We start from the raw sequence: 17519 nt of genomic DNA on the forward strand, positions 1-17519 counted from the left end.
ACGTCTTAGGATAAGGATTTACTTGGTTCAGATGTTTTTATGAAACCCATTCTTCATTGGCGGGCAAAGCACAGATAGAAAAGACCAAGAAGATATCATGCAAAGAGAAATTCTTTACCTGCATAGAATTCAGGGCTGTAGACTGCACCCACAACTGGATTCAATTTCCAGCCTTAAAACAAATATACAAAAAAATCATTATTATCACCTTTGATTCAACGACTGATATCACTGCAAATTAACTGCAAAACTAATGGGTTGGGTTTTTTTTTTTTTTTTTAATTTTAAAATTCAGAGGATATATAGTTTGGGCATGCATAAAAAACTGCTTGAAAACTACACATAGGAAAATAGATTTATTCCCTTCTTTGATTTTTCTGCCAATACAAGTTAATAGTATGAAAACTACTGACCAGCTACAGGTAAACCTTTTGAAAATGAAATGGTAATAAATTTTCTCCCATGTCCATATTATCTGAGACCACTATAATCATTTCTATTTTTGGTCTTATTTCACAGGCTACCACTAAATAATACATCATATCTCTCTGCATTAAGTTCACAAAAATTTGAAAGTTCCCATGAACAGAATTCTTTGCAGTGACATATTCTGATAATTGTCATTTCTAATTATGACCTGGAGACTCTACAGAATTCCAAAGTGCCTTTTAAAGCCCAAAGAAAATGACATTTATCTAGTAGAGATTGAGTGTGGAATACATTTCAGTGCCTTCAGGAACCATCAAAAATTTTAATCAACGCATGATATCTGGGGTAACTTTAAGTAACCTGTATATAAGGTAAACAGAATCCTGTAATTTTCTAAATGTTCTGGATGGAGCATTTTCTGTAAAATGAAATCCTGGACCTTCAGAAATTTTTACTCAAGAAAAGGGCATAGAAGAATATCTGCAAATTGAGAAGCCACCCACATTACAGACTCATAGGGCCTTATCTAGGGACAAATCTCTGAAGAATGATCATGTTTTAGGGTTTAGTGATCATCTCCTTTCCTACTGGCACATCTTTATGAAAAAATCCATTATATAGAATTCCTGAAAGACAACGAAAGATCGGCATGCTTGCCTTTCGTGGAAAACCTTGTGTCTGTGGGCTGAGGGTCAAACACTAGAGGCCCTTTATTAATAAATGCTACCGAGAAAAGGCCATGGTGAAAGTTGAGATGTGATAGAAAGTATTTCTGACAAGAACTCTCTGAGCTCTTCCCAGAAGGGAGAGGTGTGACATCCTGTTGTCCGACCTAAGCGATGCGCGTGTTAGAACAGCTGAGAGGTGGTCACAATCTATTGATCCACTAAGAAAGATGGAGGCTGAATATAGTAACAGATATGCCCTTGGATGGACCTAAGAACTTTTTAGAATATTCTAGGAATGTTTTGTTCTAAGAACTTTCAGTTCCAACTTGAATAAGCTAGCTGGTTTACAGTCCCTAGATGTTCTTAGGATAGGGTTTTTCAAAGGGTTATTTTTGGATTACTTGGGAGAGCCTTATTGATGGAAAATCCCTAGACATATTTAGACCTACAAAGTGAACATGAAATGCTGATATTGTCCCAATGTTTTCTAAAACTTTACGCTGACAACTTACTCCCTTATGTTAACCATATCTTGTCTTACAGGAATTTCCGTGGCAATAGAAAATTAATATTATCCCAAACATTTCAGAATATGTGTTCTCTGAATGTGGAAGATGACTTCGATCTGACCAACTGAAATTACGCTGCTTCTCAAATAAGAAAACACCCAGTTTCTGAGGACATGGGAACTAATGTCTGCATTTCAGGTTATTCGAATTCTAAGATAAAATAGGGCAAACTGGTTGAAAATAAAGCTTCAGAGCTATCTGAACATATTGAACATTCTCTTTCTAGTCCTTCATGGAAATCTAGAGTGTGTGAAAGAACTCGATATGGAGCTATAGTCAATGAATAATTAGTTTATTAATCGATGACTCCTTCTTCCCTCTGTTCCCTGTCTTACACCCTACGTGTGCCCTACCTTTTACTGGAAGTGAAGACACAGTCTTTTGAACACTATTCAAGTAAGGCTCTGTTTCTTGTGTACATCCTTTTAACTCTCTTAAATTGTTCTTTTGCACGCAAGGCTGGAGCGTACCATTCACTGAATGTGGACCCATCAATTAATTTTGATGTAACTGTCAAAGATTGTAAGTGATGCCAATGATCTTTCGGAGGTGTCTAAGACTGACTTAGAAATCACGTTTCTCTCATCCACCTTTGTCTTCCTCATTTCCTTGAGTTAAGTGAACTTGTTCCTCTTTCTCACACTCTCATTTAACATCTATCATCTAATTGATATTGATCAATAGATTGATCAATTAACTCTTGACAAAGTTGACCTGATGTTATTTAGGTCCCCAGTGTCTTCTCAAGGGAAACCATTTAACGCCTGGCACACCCCCTTCTCAAAGCTACTCCGATTCAATTCCCGGCTTTGTTTCCCGTATAGCTGTTAACACGACCTGGGTTACTCATTTCTCTTTCTTTGCTTGTTCCTAATTGTTTTTATAACCATTTCCTTCATTAAAATGAATGGTAAAGTGAGCAGGGCTGCCGTTCGATGTGAATTCCCAGCATCGAAAACTGCATTTGGCAAATCGTCGGTGCTCCATAAATATTTATTTCGTTTTGCTCTGAAGAAACTGAAGGAATATACAGCTTCGTTTTTAATGGACTCATTCCCTTTTGGCTAGGATTCTGTCTCCTTCCCATCTCCAATGACTTGCTTCCTGATATATATCTAATAAAGAAGGACCCTGTTAGGGGTGACTGTCTTCAAAGGAAAGGCAATCAGAATCCAGCCCTTGAAAATCACCTCTGCTCAGACTTAAAGCTCATGCGGGCTTATGGAAATGTATGCAAATCACATGTAAATGGCCTCCTAGTCCCCGTGACTCCTCTAGTACCTGGAAGAGACCCTTGGGAGAACCCTGCTGGAGACATGAGCCTGCACTGTCAGGAAGACGGACAAAATGATCCCAGTTTTAATTTCTCAGGCAGTTTGTGTACATCCCCAGGCCTTGCAAATTCACAGATTTTGATCAAGGACATTAAACCAAACAATGAGGCTTACAACAAAAGAACAGCTGATAAAGCCCACAGCTCCCGGCCTCCCAGGGCCGCCTACACAACAAGGCAGTGGAGCAGAGACCAGATGCGTGGGGGTCTCGCTCCAGATCAGACACAGGAGCTGTTTAGAGAGACCCCTCTGTGGCCAGGCCTGTAGGGGCTGCGTCTAACTCAGAGCTCCCATCCTCAAATTTAGCTTCTCGAAGGTCATCATCTGCCAGTCTTCTGTAAACACGCTGGCCGAGATCCCTGGCCTTGACTATGGCTCTATTAGGTGTTAAAAGGCAAGTCTGAATGTGCACACAAAAAAAATCTGCACTCACCTTCTCTAGGCCTTTACTGGGTTAAGTATCAAAGAAACACATTTAACAGAGTACCCTGAAATACACCACATGGGAGGGTTCCGAAACTGCATACGGATGCTTTCTGCAGCCACGCAGCGAGGATGCCAGCAACCTGGTAGTCGAGATGCTGCACGAGGCAATGGCTGAAATGAAGAGTTAGTGGCCCACTGTGTTTGGTTCACCTAGTAATTATTTTTTTTGGCCACATGTGTTCATTGCTGACACTTAGAGTTCATCTAAAATAGAGGATTTCTGTTTCTCTTGAAACATTAGTGGAAATGGCAACTTTAGATTAAGAATTTCCCACAGAGTGATTTTTTTGGAGGTGACCAGCGAGCACCCCACTTAACCCCTCAGTTTGCCACAGTCACCACTGCTCCCTATTGTGTACCCGGCTTGGGGGCCAGCCATCAGCAATCTTTTGTTGTTACCCTGTGATGTTTTTCTTCTAGCAGAGAAATATTTTGCTTTTCCCAGTACGAAAGTACAAGATAGTCCCTCCCACAAAACTGTGAATTTGTTAGACCTTCTCCATTTGCTCATTTATTTTATCTGCCCAGCCTCTGCTGGCATCTGACTATTTGACCCTTAAACTAGTATGTCTGTCTGGAAGTTCAACTCACTACCTATAGCAAAAAAGTAACGAGATGGCTACATTATTTTAGACTATTGTATAATTAAATTTTTAGGGCACTTTGTACCGTGGCACTGTGTTAAGTACTTTATCTCCTGTAATAGTCAAAAATGCTCTGTGGAGTGGCTCCCATTATGTCTACAGTTTTCATTTGAGTAAAGTAAAGTGTGGAGAGTTTAAACAACTTGCCTGCCATTCGCTAGCCAGTGAAAGGGAGCACCGATACAAAATCCACCTCTCTCTACAGTCTATAGTCTAGGATCTTTTTGTTCAGTTTCATTCTTCCTAAGATCCCTAAGAAAAGAGCTCCATCTAACACCCACACTCCTCCAGCATCCAGGAAATCCCCAAAGAATCTGGTCCTTAACTTGTTTCGCAGAGCAAACATTTGCTCTCCAGTGGGCACAAGAAACCCCTATTCCTGTCTAAAGACTGGTGTCCACAGGGAAAAATCGGCAGGCAGCACAGAAGTAGCTCAATTCTCTCCTTGTGGGACTTTCTGATGGACAGAGTTTCCAGACCCCTATATGTCATCCAACAGTCTTTTTTTTAATATCCAAGTTCAAACGTCTTGGGAAATGGAATCCACACGCTCCCTGATAGAATTAACCATAGCCCTCTATAGCACAGCCTCCTAGTCATGTGTCTCATTGCCTTTAGGGTCCGGTCTTATGATAACATCGCTGGAAACTTTGCAGCTGCTCAAATATTGGTTGGATACACGATTGCAGGAATCCACGACTGTGATGTTGGCATCAATAGTTATATTTCACCATTTGATGATGACCTCAAAATGTGATGACTCTAGTGATAGATAATTTGGCCAAAATGTAAGTTCAGTGGTTTGTGAGAGTCAATTAGGCAGCTAATGAATCTTACTCATCACTTAATTTTCACATTTCAATGTGACTTCATCGGTTCTGATTATCTTCTCTTTTTGTTCCTAGTTTTACTGAGGTATAATTGACCACTAAAATTTGTACCGATTTAACTTGTTGATTTGATATACATATACTTTGTAAAATATTTGCCACAACCAAGCTAATTAACATACCCATCATCTCACATAGTTACGACTTCCTTTTTTTGTTTCCTGGTGATAATATCTCCTTTAACATAATCACTCCTGCTAAGGATCTGAGAGGCCCCCGTATATTGTTGGTTATGTCATATTGCAATTTCTGGGACCATTTCTTTGCAGCGACAATACTCATGAACTAAAGAGAAGAAAAGCTTTGGTAACGGATTTTCTTTGAATATCACAAGTCTCCATGATCTCCTCTGTAGAAGCCAACCGTCTTTATGTAATTAGGATTTGCATTTGATTTTTTTTTAAGTCAGTTCTACTGTGACTGTCCATTGACCTTGTAGGTACCCCACTCGGTTCATGTGACAGGATAAGACTCTGAATGCCCCCTTTCAGGGATATAGATGAGAGACCCACGTGACTTATCTGGGAAACTAAGAGTGTGCGGCTACCCAGAATGAGATGCGAGGTGTTTATGCCAACATCTGGCAGGAATTTGGGGTCCCCACTTAATAATCTTTTTGTTACTATAGCCTGGTGGTCATTTAAGTACAACTCTGTAAGGTGATGGGGGAAAGTGATGCACACACACACTGGCATGGCCAGATTTCATTACTGCACAGTAAAAGATTTCACTAATTACTTCACCTTGTCTGGCTTCGGTTTTTGCATCTTTAAAACAGGGATAACGATGTCCTCTCTATAAGGCTTCGTGTGGGCCCACTGCATTTATCCATTTATTTTTTATTTTTTCGACTGCTAAGTTTATTTTTTATTTTTATTTTTCGGGGGCCCACTGCATTTAATATGCTTAACATATGCCAAACGGGCAGTGTTCCAGAAATGTTGGCTGTTAATGAATTGTGTGCAAAAATCCCACAGGTCCATTTTTCAGCCTCCGGGTATGACACTGATCAATAACTCTTTCTTTAAAATAAATATGCATACATATGGCTTAAGGAATAATATTTGGCTTCCCTACTTCATTTTCTCACATAAACAGTTCACATGAGCATCTATGCATATGCATGAAAACTTGCACGCACATAGGCACACACATGCTTGTTACTTCATAGTTGTTTAAAATATCCAATAGTCAGATTGATGTCCTCATGTATCAACTCTGGCAGGTGGCAGAACCATCATTTTTACCCAAGTAGAAAGGCTCCATGACATGGAAATCAGAGGTGGCTTCATTTCAGCCCTGGGCATTCAAAGTCTGTTGTAGAAATTTTCTATTCCCTTTAAGATATGCCTTGGGCTGTTGGAGCTGAGAAAATGGGTCAGCAGAACAAATAATTTTTCTGCAACTCAGAGCCTGATCATACTGAGGGTTATATCTCTGTTTAATGGTGCCCCTTTTAAAAAATAAGAACAAACTGACTTAGCCAAATTGGTAGCTAGTGGCACAAGATAGAAAAAAAATGAGAACAAAATTACAAAATGCTAATATCAAAAAACAAAATTTAAATATCAATCAAGTTGGGAGGTTGAAATAAATCCATATATCCATTTTATGGTATATTACGTAACCACTAAAAAGAATGAATGTGGTCTGTACATATTAACATTGAAAGAGCTCCATATTGATTATTTTGTAAGAGCCACTTAAAAATGATATGTACACTATAATACCATTTATATAAAAAGAATGTACACGATACCATGAATGCCGTAAATATATACTTACTCCATAAATATGCATGAAAATGCAAAATAAAGGTGTAGACAATAATCTTCAACAGTGGCATCCTCTGAGGGACAGAGATCAAGCTGGCAGTGGCACTATTAAAATATATTTTAGACTTTTCTTGAATGTTTCTTTCTTTTTAAAAAATGAATCTGTACTTCCATATTTCATATAAAATAAAAATGTTAAAAATGGTAAATCCCATGCATTTCCCCTTATGACAGTAAAAAAATTATATTATTCTTAAAAATCTATGAAACAAAGGAAAAATATCTTCCAGTAACATGATTCATCTCAATGATGAGCATTTTGGTGTAATTCCCATCTTAATTTCATTCACATCATGCTATACGTATAATTTTTTATCTGGAAAATTTTCATTCATTATGGGGCCCTTACAGTCTTCATCCTGCTCATGTTAATGGGTATAATATTCCACTAAGCATATATATCCTATTACGTTACTTTCCTGTGAATTTTCGGTACAATTAAGTATGTAATTAGCATATCACCAGCTTTTCTCCCTATGTAGTTTAAGAGAGATTTACCCTAAGGAGGATTAAAGAATCAAAATGTTTGAACATTTTAAATGACTCTTCATATACACATGTGAATTCTTAGTGTGCAGAGTGTTGAGACACCTTCTTGGTTACTAAAGGCAGAAATGCATTGTCCTGAGGAGTGTGCGACAAACAGCAACAGCCTTACCTGGCCCAAATGGCACAGGGACTGTTTAAAAGGAGTAAATAATACACTCATACATTCTGCTCTCACTATGGACTTCATCATGAGGCATCTTCTAAGGCACTTCAAAAGCCTAATAACTCCAGAGAAGGCCCTAAGCCAGAACTGAATTCTGCAGTCACACATTCCAAAATGATTAGTGACCGATGAGGAGGTGGTGCTTAAAAAAACAAACAAACGAAACCTCCATCCTCCCTCAAGCAACTATCATAACAACAAATTAAATTACCCAACTAATTCCCAAATAATTACTGTGTCTCCCCCGACCCCCGAGTGGGAGTTACTCGGGGGAGACTGGGAGAAGGGCATGCCCAGCTAACCTGAAGACTAAATTCGTCTCTGTAGAGGAAATTATCTCATTGATTCAGGTGGTTCACTGTAGCAGGTCAGCAGTGAGGACACAGTCGCCATGCTAAGGCAAATATGGCTTGTTGAAACAGATTCCCTAGTTAAATTACTTAATAGATTCAGAGGTAGAGGCAATTCCTTGTGAAAGGCCAATCTGTACTTACCATTTGTATAAGGGTTGACAGTCTTTTTATTTGTCATTACACGTGCTGTGGCATTATTTACCTATGTACATAGAAAACTCAAATGAGCATTTATTCCAGGGCCAGCCCACAGTTCTATTAGTTGCATGCATTATGACTGTGATTACTTATTAAAAAAAAAAAAAAAAACTAAAATGCATTTTAATTTATAAAAGGCAGTAGGTGCATAACAAAATCATACATTTTTATAATTACATTTACTTCATAACCATTTTAACTTATAAATCATTTCAATAAAGCAATGTCATATCATTGAAAAGTTTAATAAGGAGACAGTAAAAGCAAATTAAAAGGAACTGCATAATTGAAGATTTAAAAGCATGCGTGTACTCCATGGTAACACAGAAACAATATTTTTTTAAACATAAAATAAAATTCATATGAAGGAACATGCAGTGGAGTAGAATCGGGGAGAGACAAGGTACGAGGGAACATAAATGTCAAAAAAAGGGACAAACAAGTTTTAGCCGTGTGCAACACTTTGGGAGGGAAGAACCATGGGGGAAGCCACATCTAGCATTCAACACTTGGAACAAGAGCCTTTTACATCGCAAGAATTAACAAAACCATTCAAGCTTTAAAGTCACAGCTAACAAAAGGAGAAAAGAGAGGGTGCATTGTTTAACACAATATGGAGTTAACGATCTGAGTAAGATGTGCACCGGTCATATCTCAATCAAGTCAGTGCCTCCCAGGCTAGCTTAGAACGTACACTCAATTACAGGCGTACCAATATCCAAAAGAATAGAGCATCAAGAAAACTTAATACGACAAGTCAAAAAAATTCACGTGGTATATATATATGTATATAGATATATCAGCACTAAATACGTGTAACGGCAGATGGACTTCACCACTTACCATTCACCACCATCGCCAGCATGGGTTTGTATACAGTTACCATGGTTACTGAGAGTTTGGTGAGGGGCCTAAGCGTTACCGTCGAGGGGGGAAAATGAAAGGCAAAATATGCAACATCTTACTCCAAAGACTAAAGCATTTGTAACTGGTTTTTTTTTTTTTTAAGTTTTTTAACAAATATGACCCTGTGGCCACGTTGAGGGAGATCCAGTGGTAAAAAACAGGAGATTCTGAGTATCGCAATTTTAGCATTAATTTTATTGATGGAGCGGGGCTAGATAGTAAACAGGAAATCCCGTTTGCTTATTCATTATATTATCAAAAGAATACAAAATTTCAAACTGGCTTCTTAAAAAAAAAAATGAAAGGTTTAAGGACAAAGACCTCTCATTTTTTTTTTTTTTTTAATGTTGTTCTTTCAAATGCTATTTCTTTCACAATTTGGCTTAATTTGCACACCACTGTGGATCCCTCGTCAACCCTGTAGCGGAAAGAAAAAGAAAAGAGAAAAAAAAACAAAACTGCTCTGTATTTTGTTTTGTTTTGCGACACTGTCTCCACTGTTTGGAACCTAACGCACCCATTTACACTAAAACATGGAAAATAAATAAATAAATAAAGAGATAAATAAATAAATAAAAAATTTTCAGATAAACCTTTCTTTTGTCTCACATTTGCCATCCACCTTTCAGCAGTTATCAGAGTAACATAATAAAGTAAAATTAAAAAAAAAAAAAGTAAGGCCAGTTTTCCTTTTTATATATAAATATATATATAGAGATAAACAATGAAAAGGGAACAGGGTCACATACAAGACACGATGATGCATCTGAAACAACGAATGAGCGTGAAGCAGACATTTATAAAAAAGATGTAAAGGAAAATATTTTGAACATGCACCTCGATTTTACGGCCCTCTACCACGGTGCCGTGTAATTTCTCCCTCGCCCTGTCCGCATCGGCACTATTTTCGAAAGTTACGAAACCAAATCCCTGCATGCAGGAGGGAGAAGGGAAAACAACATGCAGATTATTATTTCAGTCAACGACCACTGTGTAACGTTCTCTCGCTTTAATTTCTATGTCTTGTCCTGGCTTCCGTTCTGCAACATGCAAATTAGAGAAATTATAAGAGTACTAAGATGTGCAATCAGTAAGCAACCAATGTGAACAAGATAGTTTTTTTTCTGTCACCAGTTAGCTGTAACCCCTGAAGAATTCAAAGAATGATACCCGAAATACCTTTCTAAATGTCACTACAGAAGAAAATAAATCTAACGGAAAGAAAATGAGATCAAAATAAATTTACGGTGTCTTCACAGAATAAAATGAAATAACGAGGAAAAAAAAAGGGAACCACTTTCTTGACATGCAAATTAAGAATAAAATAAAATAAAACATGTGCACGAAATTCAACAATGAATGCCAAAATTTTCTAACATTGCCTACAGAGTCATGCTGTGTTGTTTTAAGAACATCTCTTCTTCATGCAGTTTTAGGGTTATTCAGATTTGTCAATTCTATAGCCTTTACTTCTCAAAAATAAAAATTAGAAGCCTAAAAAAAAGGAAAGACCTTTTTCTGTAATAAAGCTTAAACACTTTGATCTAATAAACAAAATAATCACATGAAATGAATAGAAATAAACATCAATTGATAGATAAATGCAAACGGTTCAAGTAACGTTTTTGTATTAACACTTCCCTCTCCCCTACCAAAAACATAACATACGTGCTTCTGAATCTGTCAACTTTCCAGACTACTGGACTAACCAAAAAGGGAAATGAGTAAACATATTATAAAGTTCTGAGACATTATGCGGATATTCATTTGTCATATTATTGGGTAGGAAAAAAAGAAGCTTCGTGAATAGAATGTTATTTAGGATAACACTCTGGGCACTTCCGCTGTCACTGACATAACACGTAGACCCTTTACGTCACCACTGGCATATTTTGTGTTAATATTTCAGCTCAAAAAACAATCCCACTAAACGTCACATTGTCAAAATCCATCTTTTTTTTCTTCACTGACACTGTTCCTAAGAAGAGTACAGAAAATATGACACATTATTTTTAAAACCCCTAAAAATATGCGTACATCTTGTTCAGACATATACACCAACCTTTTGAAACCATTCCAGCGTCAATTTGCCCAGCTCGTTCTGGCTTTCACGGTGTAAACTAGGTGAAATCATTCTGTGTGGGTCTGTCTGAACTGTCCACAAAGGTAAATGCTGGCTTTACATTTAGTTGGGGCAGTAGGATATTTTGTTTTACTGATAAAATAGACAGTAATTACAAGGAAGGGGTAGTCATAACCGACTAGTGTTAATAGCCAATTGGTTGCTCCCTAGGCCACTGAAGTGCTTGCCAAAGCTCAGGGTATTTGAGAGGTATGCCCGATGGTCTGCCTAAGAGAGAAGTACCTTTCAATGTTAATATGGGCTCATCTATAGCAGCCACCTGCTGTGAATGAATTCAGGCTAGAGTAGATGACTACTTGACAGTATTCCATAGAGAAAAAAAAAATGAATTTCTTTACTTTGTGGGGTTAGACTAAATTACTTTTCATAATAATTCCCATAGTGAGGATCTGTGACTATCTGGATAGGTCTGGATTATTTGATTAATATAAGATTATATGCTTCATAACAGGAGGGCCCTATTTAGGTAGCACGCCCATGTTAGGAAGTCAAATATACTTACTTGCTAACTTAATAGTTTTGAAATAATAGCTTTTCAATGAGCAAAAGATGCAATTTGGGAGGGCGGCTCTATTTGATAGCTCTGACTCTTGGCCAGTGGGTCTCAAACTTAGTTGCCCATTAGAAGGAACTGGGAGCATGTGAAACACTTAGATTCTGAGCCCTGCCTGCCACGTATCTACCAGATCAGAATCCCTGAGTGGAGCTCAGAAATCTATTTGTTGAAAAAGCTACCATGTGGCTTGCTCAGTCATTGGATTCCCACAGCTTCTCATCTCACTAAGCACCACCAAAAGAAGGTTTTGGTTTTCTGTATGAAGTAGAGATTATATTCCCAATTTCAGCAGAGCAACTTATCGAGTAGAGTGAATTTTTGAGGTGAATATCTACTTGACGTGGTTACTTGGATCTCAGATGTAGGAGTGCAGACAAAATCATACAGCGATGTTCTCTTCCTCATCCCTAAGCCAAATTTCCTATCATCAATACATTCAATTATGCCATACATTCAATAAATAATAAGGGAAGCTAGGACGCTGGCTGTATCGGGGCAATTCTGTCATTGAGAAAAGAGAGAAAGTCCATAGGCCAAGTTTTATAAATGACGACATCATTGGTATCTACGGGCACTAGCATTCCTTGTCATCAGAGTACTGAGAAGAATGTAGCCATGTGAAACTAAACATTCAACCCACCTGTCTAACATCATCCCAAAGAACTAAGTCACCACGTATCTACTCTGAACCCAAGGCAAACCATCCTGGCATTATGTATATCAGGAAGAGATGAAGGCAGAGAAGGAAATATATTTTGAATCCCATAAAAGTTCATACATTACAAAGGAAGCATTCCATGCCATTTTCAAGTTCTCATTTTGATTTGAGGTAAAGATAATATGTCGATTCCTTTTATTATTATTCTTACTCTCATAATTTTCCACTAAATTTCTTTTTTCTGAGCTGCTCAAGACTTCTCAGTCCAAGCTTCTGAGGTGACTGGCAGAGACTGGGCAAAGATGAGCTCCCAAAGGGCTTGCCTCATGGGCTTTCCTACCTGTTCCTGGACCATCGTACCAGACAAGAAGTGACATGGCCTCCTGGGTCAGAAGACTGCCAGAATTCTCATCTGGGAAAGGACACCATAACCAGAGAGACCGTCACCTGGCCATTTTCTGGTACCCTCTCCATCAAGCACGAGTGCCAGGCAACTGTCAAGAGCTGGTGTTGAGGTGGTTTCTTTCGATCACCTCAGAGCTAGAATTCTATCTCAAGGAAACAGCAACTTGAAGTTCTCAAAAATATTCTGAATATTTTCATCTCACCCTTAAAAAGGGGAACAAAAGCAGCACATTCCGGACTGAGGAGCACAGGGACTGAGAGCGGTGAAGATGTGGAATGCCTCACAGGTCAAGAAGGGCTATGTGAAGAAGGCACGATGCTGCTGGACAAGAGGATTTGAGTCCCGTGCCACCCCTGATGGGAAGGCACGATCACCAGGCCAGATAATGGCTACCTTAAGATAGACTGCTGGACCAGTGCGACTTACTATTTTAACATCTTTTAGTGAATCGTGAATTCTGACCTCCCTGTATCCCAGTTCTGTTTCTACTTTGACCTTGTAATATATGTTTAGGTGACATTTTCCTTTTCTGTATTAATGCAAATACAACATCTTATATCTCAGATAAAGGCTCTGAAGCCCTCAAGATGGAAGAGTGCGATGATTTTTCATCATATATAAGTCCAATTCCTCTAGTTTCTGGTGCAGAGAACTTCCTGTCTCTACAAGGGGAGCTGCTGACGAGAGTCCGAAGGTTCATTTTCCTGGCACTAAGAGCTTCACACCTTGCTTCTTCTCAATGACCTTGGCACACGCAGCTCCTTTGCCTTGAAGGGACGTCTTCCCCCGTTCCCTTCCCTGGGAAATTCTCACTCTCTTTTCTATCTCAGCTTATATGCTCCTTCCTCCAAGAAGCCCTCCCACCTTCTAACGAAATTGGTCTGTCTGCCTGGAATCTCGACAGCCTCTCTTTGACTACAGAACACAGCATACTGTATCATAGTTGTTTGTCTGCATGGTCTGTCTTTCCTGCTGCTTGGGAAAATCTGTGAGGATGATGGGAAGCATTTCTGTGTCGCTCACAGCTGATTCACTTCTCTCGTACCTGGAATGTAACTCATACTTAAAGATATCTACTGAATCAAAGATCGGACCGTATTCTTCCTAGGTATATTAAAAGCAGCTGTATAGGGCTATATCTCCTAAATAAAACATTTCAGAGCTAAACACAAATGTTTTTAAATCTCCCAGAAAGGAAAAATTAATTATAGGCTCTCTCATTCTCATTATCAAATTCTGGTGTACCTTTTTAAAATGTGGTTTCCTGGTATACTTGCTATCCATGTATGAAGGCATTATTTATGTGATACAGTTCTAGCATGATGTAGATACTGCTTGTGCATGTATAAGTGCATATGTGCACACGCTTACACACACCAAACACCCACAGAACACACAGCCATACTCACTTAGCGTTAAGTGACTGGCCTCGGAGAATGGCCAGGAGGTGAGCTCCTAGCTATTAAGGGCTCACCCACTTCCTGGCTGAGTCTCCATCACTAAATGATAAAAATGAGGTCATAACAGTGGTTCAAGTTTTTCAGCTATTAAAATGGAAATGTTCCTTTAAACAGGCCTTTTCCCGTAAAGGATAATGTCAAATATGAAAAATATTGCCGTGTGAGCCACTGCCCCATTCAGCAGCTCCCAAACGGATGGTCTCAGTGACACTCCAGTCATACCTGCCTAAACAAGCCAGCCCCAACACCTGCATGACTGGTTCTTTGAGAGGGCGCACCCCTTGGTGAGAGGCTATTTTTGATGTTTCCAAATCAAAGGAGGAAAAAAAAAGAAAAAAAAGCTTCACAAAGTCAGTCTCTGGATGAGGCAAAGTTAAGTGGTCTTATTCCTAAAGCCCCAGAGACAGGCTAATCACGGGAATGACGGAAGAAGTCTTAAAAATAGCACCGCCATTGTACTTTGAAAATAGCAAGCGATATTCTTCTAATGTCCCAAAACAGCTCTCGGAAGGAATTAAAGAGCTTTCTTCAGCTGGCAAAAGTTACAAAACAAAATATAAATTAAATAGAAAATTTTTTTAAAAAGGCTCTAAAAGCGGTAGCGTTACAGACTTAGATTGGAGGGACGCTGGCCAGCGTTCCATCGCCCTCTGTAACTCTGCCAAGAATACCTCAGGCCTGAGTGAAAAGGATTAGATGGCGTACGACGTTTTCCCTTAGTGCACTTTGCTTTACCCGTATGGAAGGAGTCCCTTAATGATTTTCATACAATAAGCGGAAAGAGAGTTCACTACTTTTTCCCCAGCCTAGAGGCCAAACTGCTGACATAGGACAAGAATGACTGTATAATATCTGAAATTATAAAATGACGAGGTCCCTGAGATAGCAGGACCAGACACTATCATGGATTGGGTATTTGTTTAAAAACTCATTTGGCATTATCACGACACCGTTTGGGCTGTGGAGGGGTGAATACAAGAATTTCCTTGCCTCGGCGCAGCTGGCATTATCCTATTGTTAATACTAAACCTACTTAGGAGGAGAGGTACAGACTGACCGAGAAATGATAAATTCAAATGTTTGCTTCGTGGGGAGGATGCGGTTGCTATATCCAAGGGGCTAGCACTTGCCGCCTTAGATAAAACTGGTTCTTCCTAGTAACCCCCCCGACTTGTCCCAAATTGCCCATGTAAGGAAAGTTACGGGGCTAAAATAAGTATCTCGGTGTATCGGGTGGTACGCAGTGTCTCTCAATATCCACTTGCACAGTCTGGGTATGCAAGGCGAAGGGAGCTTAAATGTCCTGACCACCAGGGGACTGGTGTTCTGGGGGGAAGGCAGAGCTACGGAGTGTCCCCTTTCTAGTTGCTTCTAGGAGCCTGGTCACAGCACCGGACCCTGGAGTCACTCAGTGGCTGCTGCTATGTCGAGGGCACGGTTTTCGAGTGGGTTTCTCGAGCGTTCCGTGGGTGCAGGTGGAAGGAGGACACATTAGCAACCAGCAGGCGAAGGGGCATTTTCCTTTCGGATGAAGCACTGGCACTTGCCGAAAACGAGATGGCCCTGGAAGGTTTGTGGAAACATAGATGGCTGGGCTCCAATTTCAGGGTTTTTGATTCGGTAGATGTGGACTGGACCGTGAGAATTTGCATGTCTAATAAGTTCCTGGGTGACACTGGACACCGTATTTAGATGACTGCTGATACAGAGAATGTTTGGGAAGAGTTTGTTCTGCTTCTCTTTCTTCCGACATATGTCCATTTTGAAAGTGCTGGAGCCTCTCTATATAACCACCGGTTTGTACTAATATTGTTTGCTCTAAGGAAATCTATGCAAAAATTGCTTTCCTAGGGAAAAGCAAACCTCAAAGCAGTGGCAAATTGCAAAATGTGAACTGATAAACATACATATGATATAAAACTATATTCGAAAGGTTGGTGTATATGAGATTTTTCTCCCCTACAACCCAGGAAAAGAACTGCACTTTATTAATACAGAATAATCACATATTTACCTGCTCATGAGACTATCAACTCACTTTTTAATATAAAGAACATAATTATCACTGAAAAACAAAAATGTAGCAACAACATTATTTTTTTAAGCATGGGTAATTTTCCTCTGGAAACTTGATATATATAGAGAGATAGATATAAAACAGCAAGTTAAATGACCCCCTTATATCTTGTAAACTGAACCCAGCGTATGCCCCACCACTTTGCAAACTAGAAGTGGTCGCTAAAGGAAACCCACTGAAGTCTACTGTCACAGTGTGCTAATTAAAACAGTGCAGTTGTTTCCCATTGTTCGTAACAAGCATTTTTAAAATGAGCTAAACCATTCTAAAGTGAATTAAGTTGCTTACCTTTGAGCCTCGCTCATTAAAAATAATTTCAACATCTAAGATTTTACCAAATTGCTGCAAAGAAACAGAAATATTTTATAAGCAAGAAGAGAAATGGAATACGTCATATTATGCACATCGGTAACTATACCCCGAGTCAGAATCTTTTTTCCTTTTCTCTCTTCATACACGAGGACATACATTTCATGTTGTTCTAGCCTTAAACAATGCTCTTAAACCAAGAGAAAATACGACCATACATATTATTCCCATATTATGGCCTTCCCCATGGAGCGAGATATCGTAGCAGGGACCCAGGACAAAACAGGGAATCGAGGGGTTAATTCCACCTTCCTTTCTTTATGTGTTCATGATTGCTTTCCCAGGCCCTGAGCAGCAGAGATTAAAAATGGCTAGTGTGTATGCTGACTCTCCTTGGCTACTCCATTAATCTCTGGAGAAACACCCTTGATGAAGTGGGATTTGGGGAGTAAAATGTCCATATAGAATATGATGTTGAGGATTTTGGTCCCCGGCCCCCATAAAAGCTACGAACAGCCAGGCCACGTAAGACAAGTAAAGTACAAAATGACAAAAGCAAGATTCACTAAATGAACACCCATCACATAGACATTGGCATAGCTGTGATGAGTCCTCGGGCTGACGTGTACTTCTCTCAGTAGGATTCTCCATGTCATTGAAAAAAAAAAAAATGGATTTTAGACAATTAGCATGAATAGGCTCTATGAAAAAGTGAAGGCGACTCCATGTTTTAATGTTTGGAAACACGGTTTCAGATGACAAATAAATTGGGCAGCCAGAGAAGATACAGATGCTTCATTAAATTTAAATTCCAAAATTTTTCAGGACAATTATACCCCGTGTAATACTGGGGCATACTTATACTTAATAAAATATTTGTTATCTA

General features: G+C 39.1%; 1 protein-coding gene across 2 annotated transcripts in view; it reads right to left on the minus strand.

The window, feature by feature from the left end:
* The window catches only part of RBFOX1 (RNA binding fox-1 homolog 1), a 345800-nt gene that overhangs the window by 100553 nt on the left and 227728 nt on the right, over positions 1–17519 (minus strand). For both annotated transcript variants that reach the window (XM_006913843.1, XM_006913842.1), the window contains exons 4-7: positions 16613–16666; positions 9862–9954; positions 8062–8122; positions 119–172 (exon numbers count right to left, since the gene is read on the minus strand). In XM_006913843.1, coding sequence (XP_006913905.1) covers positions 119–172; positions 8062–8122; positions 9862–9954; positions 16613–16666 — 262 coding nt within the window. The remainder of the gene's footprint in view (positions 1–118; positions 173–8061; positions 8123–9861; positions 9955–16612; positions 16667–17519) is intronic.

The sequence above is a fragment of the Pteropus alecto genome, unplaced genomic scaffold (genome assembly GCF_000325575.1).
Source record: "Pteropus alecto unplaced genomic scaffold, ASM32557v1 scaffold44, whole genome shotgun sequence".
Lineage (NCBI taxonomy): Eukaryota > Metazoa > Chordata > Mammalia > Chiroptera > Pteropodidae > Pteropus > Pteropus alecto.